The sequence below is a fragment of the Berghia stephanieae genome, chromosome 6 (assembly GCF_034508935.2).
Source record: "Berghia stephanieae isolate SIO BIC M18660-M18661 chromosome 6, UCSD_Bste_1.3, whole genome shotgun sequence".
Lineage (NCBI taxonomy): Eukaryota > Metazoa > Mollusca > Gastropoda > Nudibranchia > Aeolidiidae > Berghia > Berghia stephanieae.
Window position 1 is genome coordinate 11895106 of NC_088365.1, and position 16402 is coordinate 11911507.

Sequence of the window (16402 nt, forward strand, 5' to 3'; positions counted from 1 at the left end):
TAAATAAAACTAAATTCCTCTAACTGAAATTCTTTATTTACATTACAAAATTCCAGATCTAATCCACTCTCTTCCCATCTATTTATTTTAAAATAAAAATCAATATTTTTTAATTTAAAAAAAAAAATTGAGCTTTATATAGCGCAATATGCACTAAATGTGCTCAAAGCGCTTTACAAGGGGTCCCTGGTCAACAGCAACATTTAACATGTAGGACGGGACATGTTGCAATTTTTCGGACACAAGACAACGCTGTTAATGGCCAGGTACTCATTTTACACCTGTGTACGGTGACAGAACATTTTCCAAGGACTCAACTATGCGCCCCGAGCGAGGCTCGAACCCAGGACCTTCCGACCCGAAAGCGAGTGTCATACCACTTGACCACATAGCCGCATGATGATTATGAAGAATCTTACCTTCAGCTGCTCCTCGAATGGCATGCGCCTGAAAAAGAAGAGTTGAAAGAAAAGTTTTTTTTCTTCACTCTGAACTTATAAGTCGTAACATAATTCATTTTTACGTTATAATAAGTACGTATGAACATACGGTCATGGAATTTATCAACCCAACATTGCTTCAGTTTCGAATGGGACATTTTCAAATATCAAGAAAATGAACACTTTCTATATAATTTCTCAAAGTAATAAAAAATTTCATTAATATTATGCATTTGCATCAAATTCCTTTTTTTAACTCACTCAACCCTAACACCGACTATATCCGTCATTAACCCAGATTATTTTTACCCCATGCCTATCTATTACATTTTTCTGAGACAAATTATAGGCGCAGTATCAAAGATAATGTTTTTAGTTTTTGTATGTTAATGGTAGTTGAATAAAACTATCTATGTACATGCTCATTTTTCATAAATTTGTTTTTCCAATTTTGAAAAGTAGCAAAAATTTCTAGGATTGAGTGAGTTAAAATATCAAGAAAATGAACACTTTCTATATAATTTCTCAAAGTAATAAAAATTTCATTAATATTATGCATTTGCATCAAATTCCTTTTTTTAAAGAGGGTCTTCTATTTCCTATTTCCTAGCAATGCCAAGTCAAGTCATGTGATGTTCCTAAAAATAGATACAAAAAAACTTGTCTATAAACAATAACTTGGCTGCGAATGTTAAAAACACAAAATGATCTCAGACCAAAAATTCCCTCACCATCATGAAAACAAACGTGATCCACCATCTCAATCTTTGTGCGGCTATGTGGTCTAGTGGTATGATACTCACTTTCGGATTGGAAGGTCCTGGGTTCGAGCCTAGCTCGACGCATAGTTGAGTCCTTGGAGAAGGCTCTTTACTCACATTCTTTCACCATACTCGGGTGTAAAATGGGTACCTGGCTATTAACAGTGATGACTCAAATAAATTGTAATATCGCCTAACAGGCGTCATGCCCCGTCCTAAATGTCAAATGTTGCTGTTGACCAGGGACACCGTGTAAATCGCTGTGAGCATGTTTAGTGGATATTGCACTCCATTCAATTGAAATCTTGTATAGTGAAATCCTGATAACGTAAACACTGCCGGATCAGAAAGATTGGTTGATTTTATCTATTTTCAATGGAACACAAGATAAAGAACAGAAAATTTGGGATCATGGGTGCAAGCAACTGGACCCCAAAAAGCCTGCAAGTCTACTTATGACCAGACATATAATCTGAAAAAGCCTGCAAGATTCACGGATTACTCTAATCAACTTTCTGTTCAAATTTAATAATATAACTATCACTTCCGGGTCACAGCAGGATCGTGATTCAAAAGTTTCGCTTAATCATATGGACGTACCCGACCCGATTGTTGGGACCTAAACAAAAAAAACCCCAAAAAATCAATCAAATCCAAATCGCAAAAAGCCGGCGACGTTTTTTTCGGTAATCCAATCGGCCGGCAGGCCAGCTGTAGCCGGCACTCTTGCACCCATGTTTGGGATCAACAAGAGATGTTGACTTAAAGCAGAAGTTGACTGTAAGAGTGTTGACTTAATACGTATTCCACTGTATCATGTAAGGGTGAGCCAAAGGTCAACAAGTGAATTTTAAATTTTGGCAATCAGAAATTTTTTTAATCACACTCTTAGAAACTAAGTTAAACTAAGTTTATTCTCCTCAACAAAACAACAACAAAAAAAGAAACGTAAATAAATCTTACATTTCCAACTAAGAAATTCAATTTTTTGTCTCCTAATCACCCTGATATAATACCAGTTAGATATGATGGGTTACATATGTACATCTGTAATACCTACCAATTATAATCTATGACAGTCACTTCGAATTCTCCAACAGCATTCAACTCATAGGCTAACTGGAGGAGAGAAAAAATGTAAAACTTTCAATGGTCACAAGTCTGATAGAGGAGATACGCGCGCTCTTTTCATAATCAAATTATTGCCAATCAATCATAATGCTAGGGGTCACAGTGCTTAAGGAAAAAGACTGTTTGTGGCCTCTTATTCCAAGTAAACATACAGTCTTTTTCCTAAAGACGGCAGAATGGCTCGGTTGGATGGGCATACACTTGATAAGCATGGGAACTGGTATCAATTCCAGGTGATGTAGTAAAGATTTTTTATTCTAACCCCCCCCCCCCCCCACCCCCTTCCTCTGTCCATCCGCAGTAGCTGGATCTGAAAGATCTGGTGAAAAAGTATAGTGTAATAATATTGTTCTACAGCTCAGTTGATAAAAATACTATCAAAAGGATAGCAAGCAATTTCCAATTCTTGTTTAACCTTAAAGAATCCAAGATAAACTCCACTCCAAAGGATTACTTCTATGTTTTTCAACACCAGGACACTAGTTTTCAAATGTAGAGAATTATGAATAGCTGTCAAAAACGAAAGTAGAAAATGATTGACTTCCTTGACTTATTGCAGATCGCCTCCTAATCTTAAAAAAAATAAATTTAAAATAGAGCTTTTATATTGCGCAATATCCACTAAATGTGCTCAAAGCGCTTTACATGGGGTCCCTGACCAACAGCAATACATAACATGAAGAACGAGACAATCTTAGGACTGAGACGCTTTGGCAGCTTCTCTGATTTATTGAGTGAGTTCTTTCCACTGATGACTGTCTGTTGCGATGGATCTCAGGTGTTCTAAATCCTTTTTGCATCTCAGTTCTTGTGTGTCAATCTAGGCGTTAAAGGTCTTTATTAATCGTTATGTATTTCCTTGTAATTGGTCTGCCTTTGTGTTTGTTATGTCCGCTTGGTGTAAAGAATAACGTCATTGCCTTATTAGCTGGAATATTTCAGTCTCTCCTTAGGATATGTCCAAATAGTCTCCATCTTGTTTCCAAAATTTGAATACAGAGCGATGTTCTTTGTATTTTATGTAGAGCGATTTGTTACTTATTTTGGTTGGGAAGTGGATATTTAGAATTCTTGTGAGCTGATCAGCCCACAAAAAACTCATGCCACAGCTGTGCATGGTATATACTGATTTATGTCAAAGCTGGTGAAATATGCTGAACTTTAGGAATGGAGACAAAATGATAGGCACTTGAATCTGATCATTTTGATAACTTTTGATAGTGGGTCCAAAATATATATCTGACTTTAAAAAAATGACATTTCATATACACAATATAAAGAGTCTAAACGACACTAAGTTGCAGACTGTAAAAGTAATAAAAAAAATTAATACAATGCCTTAAAAAAAGAACAAAATACCAAACACAAAACGTTTCGGGCTCAAAACCCTTCTTCAGCCAACAACAAAAAAGCCCCCAAAAAACGATGAACAAAAATTCTATCGCTTTCTGTTGTTGGCAGAAGAAAGGTTTTAAGACTGAAGTGTTCTGTGTTTGGTATTTTGTTCTTTTATTTTTGTTTATTACTTTTTAAAATTTATTTAACAATGTGATTTAATCCACAACACATCAAACAGTGCCAAACAACCCACCTCATCTTGGTTTAAAATATTTCTGTACTGCGTGTTTCGAACCAGGAGTGTAATTCGTATCTTATCTCTCTGCAGAAAAAAAATATATCATATTTTCATAGATTTATTTATCATAATGAAATAATTAAAAAACATCTTTTGGAATACTCCATTACTCCAGATAATTTTTTCTTCATGTCAGGTTTTTCTGGAGCCAAGGTGGCGTTTATAAACTGGCTTTAGCCCTTCTAATAATGATCACAATTTTATTGGCATCATGCTGTGCCTATCGAAAAAGGTTAATAAAATATTTGGATTCTGACTTTTAAAAATCAGGATTTTTCAAAAGCTAAAAAATATACACTGGAAATCTACACTGATCTACAGGAAATTTAAGAGATATGACGACACACAGAACGGAATATCATAGCGGCCACACTTGTAGATACAGTTTAGTTTTTATAAATTAATCCATCATTAATCATCCATGTCAGCACTCATGAAAGGTTAAATGGTACACTGCAAATACAGTACATAGATTTAGTGTTATAGTTCCGTCCTCGAGATACGAAACCACAGCGAGATGGAACTGAGGCGATTGGATTTAGGACTGAGAAAGACGAGCAGTACGTTGAGTGACGAACTAGACGAAGGCATGACAACATAATATAGACGTAAGAGCAACCCGTTCTCCATTTCTATGCTATAAGCTTAATAAATAATAGCATGGATATCGGCAAAGACCAAGGCACAGAGTTGTGTGTTGTTGAGACCGTGTTTTTTTTAACGACCTCCCAAGGCTAGATTTTTAGTATTTATTGTAATTATACGGATGTTTTTAATGCCGTTAAAAGAATACAGGTATACAGGCCAAATATCTCACGGTATGGAATTTTGTCTTAAGACAGAATATTTACAGGTCTGATTAATAGGAATGGACGACTATATACGTTTTCTTCAAGCTTTGTGGAATTTACATGAAGTTTTACCGTTGTAATTGCTTTTACTAAGGAAAGGTTTTGAGCCAGAAAATTCTGTACTTGTTCTCTTTTGAAGCTGTTCTATTCAATTTGATTTTGTTCTTAGCGTGACAGCACTTACCAAAGGTCCATCCTGAGGAATGCCCAGCCTGTGTATAATGTGCTCATTGAAGGCTTGGAACAAACTACTCCCTTCACACCCTGGCATCTGAAATAGTGGGAAATAGCTCTACGTATACACAAAAGTCCAGGATTTGTTTTTTTTTTTGTTTTTTTTTATTTGATAAAAAGGGGAAAATAGCATTTTATCAAATAAAAGAATTGCATTGATGGTTAGCTTAACATAAAAAACACAACAAAAAGCAAACAAACAGAAAAAAAAAAACATTTCTAAAATATTTGAGAACAAATAAAACGTTACTTTATAAAAGAAAAACAACAACTTCCAAAGCATTTATAATAATACAGAAAAATGAACAATTACATATCATTTAGCTTCTTTTCAGGGGTTTGCTATACCAAATACCCTAAACATATTTATTCCATATATGGAATTGTATTTTCATTTCATCCTTGTGCCAACCTAACAGACACACACTTACCATATATCTGTCACTGTCTATAGCCTGGTATTCATCACACCTGAGTAAGGTAATGTATGTAAAGTGCCTTACCCAAGGACAGAATGCCACAACTGAAATTTGTAACCATCCGACCATTTAACACCAGGTGTCTAAACAGGCTTTTGAATTTAAGACTTTCAGCAAGACCACTGCACTACAACACAATGACGCATAACATAAAAAAAAAAAGAAAGAAAAAAAAGAAACTCTTTAGTTCCATGATAGAATTCTGTTGCCACAAACAGGGGCAAAATTTCAGAGGGCTTTGATACGACATAGATGGGGTTTAAAAAATAACAGATTTTTTAATGATCTCACTGAAATAACATAATGGTGATGGCAGATAAAATTGTTAGTAAACTGAACATAATAATTTTAAAATAAAATTGTTAGTAACCGTAACTATGGAACATAATCAATTTAAATCATAAGTATTTACCACAGGCATGTTGTAGTACAAGCCTAGTATCTGTCGAGCCAGCAAAGGGAAGACTACATCTTTAAAACAGACCTAATCGAATAGAAAAATAATTCATTATCACATGAAATGTTCTAATCAGTAGTAGTAATAGCTGTGGTAGTAGTAGTAGTAGTAGCAGTAGTAGTAGTAGTAGTAGTAGTAGGAGTAGAAGTAGTAGTAGTGGTAGTAGTAGTAGTAGTAGTAGTAGTAGTCGTAGTTAGTAGTAGTAGTAGTAGTATGTGTAGTAGTAGTAGTATAGTAGTAGTAGTAGTAGTAGTAGTAGTAGTAGTAGTAGTAGTAGTAGTAGTAGTAGTAGTATAGTAGTAGTAGTAGTAGTAAGTAGTAGTAGTAGTAGTAGTAGTAGTAGTAGTAGTAGTAGTAGTAGTAGTAGTAGTAGTAGTAGTAGTAATAGTAGTGTAGTAGTAATAGTGAATAGTAGTGTGAGTGATAGTCGGTGTAATAGGAATTAGAGATGGGCAAGTTAGGCAGAAAAAGGTTGACATACTCAGGTGTAAAATGAGTATCTGCTCAATACAGTACTGTCTCAAAGCAAAGACTGTTACATCCCCTTCTAGACCTACATGTTAAGTTTTGATGTTGGCTTGAGACCGCTTGTAAAGTACTTCGAGTATATTTAGTGGAAATTGTGATGTACACAAAAAACCACATGACTTTTTTTAAAAAAGATTATTCAGCCATTGGTGCCACATACTCACTCTTTTGCCATCCAGTTCTTTGAGATGAATAATGGGATGATCGGTGAAAGCTTTCCATGTCAGATCAAAAAAATCTCTGTATGGCATAGTACTCTGGGAATTGATCATGAAAATTTCTTCAATTTAAACTTTTATATTGCACTAAAATCCATAATAAAATGTAACAAATAATCTAAAATAATAATTAAAAAAAACAATAATAATAATAATAATAATAATAATAATAATAATAACAATAATAATAATAATAATAACAATAATATAAAATGATGATGATAAAATCCATAATAAAATATAACAAATAATCTAAAATAATAATAAAAGAAAACAATAATAATAATAATAATAATAATAATAATAATAATAACAATAATATAACATATGAAATAGACAACACACTGACAACCACTCATAATAGAATAATATGCACATTTACACACATATACACACACCCACAGACTCAAATTACATAAACAAACATCACATTAAACAATGATAAAATTTCTGCAGTCAGCTAAAGGCAAACAAAGAAAACAAAAAAAAAAACAATTTAAAAATTTATTTAAAAAACAATTATTATTATTACTTAAATCATTATTATTATTATTATTATATAACTATCATGGGGAAAGCATAAAAAATATGACAAAACTTGATGTAAACTCCCTCATTTTTCTTTTTATAATGTAAAAAATAGCAAAACAATTTAATTTTATCCATCTACAAATACCACCAAAACTTCTGTCTTCTTATCAGAATTGCAGTTTTAATTGGTACAAAGATTATAACTTGATTACACTGAGTCTACTATAGACAAGAACCAAGCACAAACGCTTTGACAAATCTGTGCTAATTCAAAAATCAGATTAAGAAGATTTTTTAAAAGGCTAACGCATCCAAATCTACGAAAATTGTAATAATATTAAATACCGTATCCCACATGACAATGTTGATATCCGTACTGAACGAATTGTTGAGATTGAGATGCTGGGAAACGTAAAGGTTGACAAAATCACAGAAATGATGGTACATGTTGATTCCTGTAATTTACACAAGAAATTGAACAAAAAAATTTGTTAATTGAACAAAATAAAAAAGTAAAACAGAATTTAAAAAAAAATTGAGACAGTTATTCATAAATAAGTAACTGTATTTGGGAGATGCTTAAAATGGTGATTGATGCATGTTATTTCCCGTTGAAAAAAAGGATGTTTGAGATAACTTTTAACATTATGAAACAGAATTTGGTCTGTTGTTATCGCTATCTAAATAACGTTAACAATGACATCCTCTGATCTCATATTCATCTTCAGCATCTTATTCGTCATGTTCTGTCGAGACAGGGGAAGTTTGAAACATCAACATCACTTGTCTTTGCGCACTTGAAGCTTTATTATTATATTTTTTCACTGTTATAAATAATGAGGAAAATTAATTATCATTTGAAATAAATTCAGTGACTCAGTTGACGGGCTAAGGACAAACAAAGTCAAAGTAATGTCATATGTACCAGCATCAAGTTTAATGAGGTAGGTTGGCTTGTCATAAATAATATCACATTTATCTCCCTTGGACGGATAGAAATCCAATGATGTATAGTGCTCCAGCTCAGCAAACCTGGTTTGGGAAGGGTGGGGGGTGGGGGGGGGGGGGGGGGGGAGGAATCATATAGTATATTCAATGCAGTTTTCTAGTTAAATATGTATCAGAAAAACGTTATTGATATTTATTTGTAGTCCTTCAGAGTCAATTGGCCAGTGGAGCCGGAGTTTAATCCCTGTTTCTATAGTGTGAAATGGACAATAGCAATACTTGCTATCCTTTGGATAGGACACTAGTCTATTGCAAAGTACTTTCCACCAGATCTAACAGACCCAGCTACCCAATCACTGTTCGGTGGAATGGGGGTCAGAAAAAAATCTCGACGATACCCGGGATTGATCATGCTCCCTTTGCGTGTGAAGCGAGTGCTCTACCAACTGAGCTATTGGGACTCCCTATTAGAGCAACACTGATTAAGTCCAATTGTTTTATTTCCCTTACAGTTGTTCTTGGAACAGCACAGTTCCACCACAATATTCCAAAATGTAATTAACAAACACAATAATAGAGTAGGGAACTATGTAGAAACACCAATGATGAAATTTCAGAAGCCTCGTTGTATCCTAAGAAAATCCCGCAATTCAACGCTTCGGCCAAATAATAGTACTGACAATTGAGATCAAATTGCTACATAGAGGGACAAATAGCAATGGTATAAAATTATTCATGAAGCCTCCAACACCTGGATCAGGCATAGAGCACACAGAGAAGGAGATTAGCGAGACAATTGAGATCAAATTGCTACATCGAGGGACAGATAGCAGTGGTATAAAATTATTCATGAAGCCTCCGACACTTGGATCAGGCATGGAGCACACAGAAAAGGAGATTAGCGAGATGATCTATCACTGGGCACTTTTGGCTACCCATTCGCAGCTCAGCTGGGCAGACAGGAGTGGGAGAATAGAGGTAGTGACAAAAATTTCTAGTATAATAAAACCGAATGCACATTCATTTAAGATTCTACACTTGTGAAGCTGATTTTTATCCATTTTCTTCACAAGAGAAAACATAATCTATTCTTCATACTGCTTACATGGAATTTAAAAAAAATCTTTTAGAGTCAAAATTAATTAAAAATTAAAATTGAGCTTTATATTGAGAGTATGCGGTTAGACTAAGGGAGTTAATTTTTTGACATTGAACACGGTTTAGTCCCTTGATTGAAGCAGAGATTTCCTCAAAATGGCGACCAATCCTTTTAAAACAATGGACACTGCATCGAAAAAAAAGCTGAATACGTGAAAGACATTTATCCATACGACATAAAATCGGAAAACTGGACAAAGACTTATCAAGACTATCCTCAATCACGTACATCATATTTATCTATCTATTATTATTATTATTATTATTATTATTATTATTGATTATTAATTATTATTATTGATTGTTATTATGATATTATTATATTATTATATTATTATTATTATATTATTATTATTATTATTATTATTATTATTATTATTATTATTATTATTATTATTATATTATTATTATTATTATTATTATATTATTATTATTATTATTATTATTATATTATTATTATTATTATTATTATTATTATTATATTATTATTTATTATTATTATTATATTATTATTATATTATTATTTATATTATTATTATTATTATTATCATTTTATTATTATTATTATTTATTATTATTTTATTATTATTATTATTATTATTATTATTATTATTATTATTATTATTATTATTATTATTATTATTATTATTATATTATTATTATTATTATTATTATTATTTTTATTATTATTATTATTATTATTATTATTATTATTATATTATTATTATTATTATTATTATATATTATTATTATTATTATTATTATTCATTATCATTATATTATTATTATTATTATTAATTATTATTTTTTCTTCTTCTTCTTCTTCTTCTTATTATATTATCATTATTATTATCATCATCATCATCATCATTTATGTGACCCTCCGCCCCGAACCGGGGGGGGGGGGGGGGGAGAGAGAGAGAGAGAGAGAGAGAGAGAGAGAGAGAGAGAGAGAGAGAGAGACTGCTTGTATGTGCATTGTAGAGGGCGGGAGCTAAATAGAATAAAGATATAAATATGTGTGTGTGTGTGTGTGTGTGTTTGTGTGTGCGTGTGTGTGTTTTGTATGTGTGAAAGAAACACGAGGGAGACAAAGGGAGAGAGAGCGAGACTGGTAGATAAAGAAAGGGGGAAAAGGAGAGAGGGGGTGGAGCAAAGAATAGGTACGGATGGTATAAGAAAGCCCTTCGTTTCAAAAGAAGTCAAAGTCAATCAACGGGAAACATATTGACCAATGAAATCGCAATTTAAAAAATGGGACTGGTCAAATCATTTGTTGCATTGTTTCCATTTTGAGTCAGATGACAGCATGAAGAGGAGGGGGTGGGGCTTAATTTGTAATGACTTACATGAAATCATATAATTGAATCTTTTTGTTTGAGCTGCAACCTCGAGTTATTTAGGACCTGCCACTCGTTATCACAACCCCTTGTGGTCAATTGTCATCTATTAATCTCTCCTCCCCTTTTTCTTTGGGTTCACTCACATTGTTTATTGTCTTAAAAGACCCAAGCCTCCCTCCCATTCCCAATGAATACACGATAAAATGAACCTCTCTCTCTCTCTCTCTCTTCTCTCCCTCTCTCTCTCTTCTCTCTCTTATTTATTTATTTATTTATTTAATTTTTAAAAATATATCTCTCTCCATCCATCTCTCGCTCTCTGTTTGTTACTGACTCTCTCTCTCTCTCTTTCTCTCTCTGTCTGCCTGCCTGTTTCTCTCTCTCTCTCTCTCTCTCTTTCTCTCTCTGTCTGCCTGTCTGTTTCTCTCTCTCTCTCTCTCCTCTCTCTCCTCTCTCTCTCTCTCTCTCTCTCATGTTAACAGCTACGCGATAGAAAGTTACAGTGCTCTTAGTGCAAGGGAAGTAACCGTGGATGGTAAATGCGTGACGTCATCGGCATACTCTCTATAGCGTAATATCCACTAAATATGCTCAAAGCGCTTTACAAGGGGTCCCTGGTCAACAGCAACATTTAACATGTAGGACGGGACATGCCACCTGCTAGGCGATATTACAATTTTTTTCTGACAAAGACAACGCTGTTAACGGCCAGGTACTCATTTTACACCTGAGTACGGTGAGAGAAAGTGAGTAAAGAGCCTTTTCCAAGGACTCAACTATGCGCCGAGCGCGAGGCTCGAACCCAGGACCTTCTGACCTGAAAGCGAGTGTCATACCACAAGACCACAATCCAGCTTAAGTACCATGAGACATAAGAGTAATAATTGCCTCCATCCATCGGATAGGACTCGAGTCAACCACAAAGTATAGAAGGGTAAAAAAAACAAAAAAACACCTTGACTGCATCTAAGCCAATATCAGTCTATTTGCTAGTGAGCGCCCTACCAATTGAACTATCAAGACCTTTAGGTTACACAAAGTTATTTATTGTAAACAAAAAAGGTGAATAAAAAATAAGGCATTTACCATGACTGAAGAGGGCTTTTGTGGTTTCCTTGTGATTTGAGATTAGGAGAGTCTAGATGACAATGTCCTCCAACTTGCCCCGGACCGAGGATATTATCCCTGTATCGATTTCTGTCAAAGAAACAATCAGTGCCTTTAGCAACAGCACAAAACGAGATAACTACTGTTACCTTTATTATTATTATCATTATCAACATAATCATCGTCATCATTATCAGCAATAGCAGCATAATAATATAAACATAATTAAAGTGTGAAGTTGGAGAGATATAAAAAAAAAATTAGATTAATAATGAGAGAAAAACATTAGATAAAAAATAATATACAACAAATTAACTCTTTGAGATTCAGTTTTTCATTTTCCTGTAGTTATAAAACATCAAAAAATTCTTACCTTTGCTTTTGACCACAAAACCAATTGGTTCCAAACTTTAAAGAGAAAGTCTACGAATTATGCTGGCCTTTGTACTTAGGCAAGCATGTCACTATTCCAATGTGCATATATTTACCACCACCACCATTATCATTGTCACCGTCATTATCATCATCATCATCATAATCAAAAATCATTCGTCATGTGATTACTTCTCTGGCATTAGTCATTAATGAAAACTGGAAAAATTTCTTAAATTGTAGATTGACAAGAACATGAAAGCATTAAGGGTTAATGACATACCTTTCACTTGGATTGTTGATATTGGCTGATCTCAAATCTATAAAAATATTTTTGGCCTCACAATAACGCAAATTGGATGAACATTTTAGACTTGAATCTTCCTAGATTTTGAAAAAAAAAAAAAAAAGAAAAGAAAAAGGAAAAATAATTAATTAAGCATTCATTAGAAAGGAATAAATAAATGAAAAATTAATTATCAAACAGCCAAAAATGAGTATAGCAGCTTCAAAAAAGAACAAAATACAAAACGTGGACCATTTCTGGTCCAAAATCCTTTTTAAGTCAATAACAGTATCATTGTTTTATATTCGTTTTTGTCCATTACTATTTACAGCTCACAGCTTCGATCAGCTAGGAATTCAATCAAATGCTCAAATTATGTCCAACTTTTTTTAAAACACTAAAGAAAGTAAAAGAAGAAAAAAAACAAGACAAAAGGATAACAGAAAAAATATAAAAATTACCGAAGAACTGGGTGCACAAAGGATCTTCAGTTCCTTTTTTCTCTCTAGAACAGTGCCGAAGTCAGCATTCTTCCAAAACTTTTCAATTTGATCTTCTTTGGAGCTAGCCCTGAAAATATTTCAACCAAAAAGTTAGAAATAAAAAAAAATTCATACACCACAGTATTCCTACTAAGCTAATTGTGTGCTTAGAAAAATGAGTTATTATTTGTTATAGACAAAAAAACATTGAAGAAAATATAAACTACATGGTATGACACTAGCCTTTAGATCGGAAAGTCCAGGGTTTGAGCAACGCATAGTTGAGTTCTAGGAAAATGCTCTTTACTCACATTATTTCATCGTACTAAGGTGTAAAATGAGTACCTGGTTGTTAACAGTTTTGTCTCTGAAAAAAATGTAATATCGCCTGACAGGCATTATCTTTTGTCCTACATGTTAAATTGGTTAAGGAACCCATGTAAAGTGCTTTGAGAATGTTTAGTGGATACTGTACTTTATAAATGCTCTTTCTTTTGGAGAAGGGGGGGGGGGGGGGGGGGGAGAGAGTGTATCTTTTAAAAACTGAAACAAGCCTATGACAATGACTTTATCTACAATTCTCATTGCAAAAATGAAAGGAAGGGGACATTGCGTGTCTGGCATTTCTGATGTCACCCAAATGGCACTAGATGAATAATAATAATAATAATAATAATAATAATAATAATAATAATAATAATAATAATAATAATGCTGAAAACTTATATAGCGCTATAACTCCGAGACACCAGACTCTAAGCGCTTAAATTACAAATTACTTTGGCTGAAACATAATCATTCACACACACACACAAACAACACAAACCAAACCCTTCTTGCATCTCATACCATCTACTAAAATCGAAACAGATATGTTTTAAGCGAACGTTTAAAAATAGATATAGATATTCTTTTTCACGAATGTCCTGTGGTAATACTGTGTTATATGCGTACCGGTAAGTACTGTTCATATAATCGGCACACATGGATGCAAATACGTTAGGTAAAAAAATAAAGACTGAAATCCATTCCCAACAAATTCAAAAAGCCGAAACTTATTTTGAAATGTGACCTACTGCCTCAGAACAGTGTTATGATGAGGTGATCTACACGCTAGAAAGAAAGTAAAATCAATTTTTAAAAGCCGGACATCTTGCACCCATCATAAGAAGGAGCTTGTCAGTTTCATAATATTAACAATAGTAATAATATTAATATTAATAATAATAATAATAATAAGAAGAAGAAGAAGAAGAAGAAGAAGAAGAAGAAGAAGAAGAAGAAGAAGAAGAAGAAGAAGAAGAAGAAGAAGAAGAAGAAGAAGAAGAAGAAGGATCAGTCACTCAATGACATTCCATTCAAACCATTTCCTAAAATATAAATCTATTCCAATAGCAAAGCAATCATCAATATCCAATAATCCCAACAAGTAAAATTCAGTCAAAAATAAAACCAAATAAATTAATTAATAAAAAAATAAAAACAACAAAAAAAAAAGCTTGCCAAGAACGACTGTCTCCTGAACAATCTGGTTGCTTCATCCTCTTCTCTGGTGCGCATTTGGGTGTCTCATAACCCCAGCAGTTATCTTGTGAAATAAGGTCCTGAAATGAATATTTGATTTTATCAGTTTTTGACAATATGTTTCTATTTCTAGAGTGAAATACACTTCTCTTAATATTTTTACTTTACAATAAATAAAACGTGCATCAAAATGTGTTGAAAATTAGACTAAACGTAAAATTCATTACCTAAAAAATACATAAATCCTGTTTGTAGTATAATATATTGTAGATCAAAAGAAAGAGAAAAATCTTTTGGGTGCATATAGTGTTGTGTCAGTATCAGGGTAAAATTGTTTTATTTTTATTCTCCCTCGAACTAAAACTCTTTATTTCAAACGACAGTACTACTCTATCTTGTTAGTTGTAATTGTAAAGAAATTTCATTTGCATACAATTACAATACCAAAAAGCGCTTCGTGTCAATATAATTCTTAACCCAGCTGACGTCTGCTCGGCTCTACTTTAGATTTCATAATCAACAATACTAATACCACCATGATTATGATGAAATTGAAAATAAAAGTAAAGTCTTTCACTTTCACTTACTACCTAAATCGATGACCTAACAAACAAGAATATGTTGTATTAATGTGAAAATTCTTTGTAGATTCTCAGAAAAATTTACGTACCCGAAAAGGACAGGTTTCATCCTGTTGACAAGAAATTCTAACATTTGGGTTGTTGGTGAAGAGAGCAGGAATGTGAGATTTGGGTAAATTAATGCTTTCCCACGCAAAACATAAAGTCACTCTCAACAAGGAATAAAGGCAAAAACAAAACAAAAGCATAACAGAAAACACGGATAATTTCATGGCAAAAGAAGGAAAACTTGCTAATTTCAACACTGAACTGCAAGACTGAAATTTACTCGTTCATTCCACTGCCACTGCCAATGCAGACTGAATGATGATAATAATGACAATTTAAGTGATAGGATAAAAACCAATTCGCCATGGATACGTCACTTTACTACGTATTTTCAAACCCTTGTGTAATTAGGCTCTGCAAATATTTGCTCAGTTGCTACGACCACAGTCTTCCTATCGCTCCTGCTAATCTCCGCCCTACTCTTGGACTTGGAGTGCCTATCACTATCACGATTTCTCAGCTGAAGTGACTTCACTCAAAGCAACGAGCTCTCAGTCTAAGTCAACAAAGAATTATCGGTAGCTACTTACTTTCGATTTCACAATGTCTTCCGTCTAAATATATGTTTAAGACTACCCTACTAACTTTTGATTTGATTTTGGATACTGCTCTTGAGAGTATGGCACTTCTATATCATTTTTTTCACTTTTAAAAGGATGATGAATTGAAACATCCTTCTAAAATAAGTAATGTTAACCATTTTTATGACTAACACTTGACTTCTATTCTGAATGAGGCTTCGGAACAATAGACATTGTCTGAATCTAGAGCTTGTATTGTGCTTGTAGGCACTTCAGTAACTGGGCAGTAGTCCTAATGATGAGATATGAAGTGAGTAGAAAAGTGCCAGAAGACAATAGAGAATAAACAAATTTTTCGCGGCGGTGGTGGGGTTTGAACCTGCGACCTTATTGGTACGACAACTCCGCCTGACAGGTGAGAGCGTGGCTCTACCGTGTGAGCTATCCACGAACACAAAAATATTCGTTTCAAACCCAAAGTCCTAATGATGATACTGCATGTATCGTCAGTGGTAATCATAGAATGTGGTGTCAATCGATATTAAGTCGATGCGTTTTTGTTGGGTTTTTTTTTTTTGTTTTGTTTTGTTTGTGTTTTGTTTTTGTTTGCTTGCTTTCAAATATCTTTCATCAAGGCCAGCCTACTTTCAATCGATATTAAGTCGATGCGCTTTTGTTGTTTTTTTTTTTGTTTTGTTTAGTTTGT

The 16402-nt window shown here is 33.4% G+C and overlaps 1 protein-coding gene across 1 annotated transcript in view; it reads right to left on the reverse strand.

The window, feature by feature from the left end:
* Positions 1-15681, reverse strand: part of LOC144974482 (EGF domain-specific O-linked N-acetylglucosamine transferase-like) — a 21197-nt gene extending 5516 nt beyond the window's left edge. Inside the window, exons 1-13 of the mRNA XM_078917383.1 lie at positions 15157-15681; positions 14466-14566; positions 12942-13050; positions 12478-12578; positions 11802-11912; positions 8192-8298; positions 7612-7721; positions 6682-6774; positions 5945-6016; positions 5004-5090; positions 3924-3992; positions 2262-2320; positions 420-447 (exon numbers count right to left, since the gene is read on the reverse strand). Of these exons, the coding sequence (XP_078773509.1) occupies positions 420-447; positions 2262-2320; positions 3924-3992; positions 5004-5090; positions 5945-6016; positions 6682-6774; positions 7612-7721; positions 8192-8298; positions 11802-11912; positions 12478-12578; positions 12942-13050; positions 14466-14566; positions 15157-15339 (1230 nt within the window). The 5' untranslated portion in view covers positions 15340-15681. The remainder of the gene's footprint in view (positions 1-419; positions 448-2261; positions 2321-3923; positions 3993-5003; positions 5091-5944; positions 6017-6681; positions 6775-7611; positions 7722-8191; positions 8299-11801; positions 11913-12477; positions 12579-12941; positions 13051-14465; positions 14567-15156) is intronic.
* Positions 15682-16402: the final 721 nt, after the last annotated feature.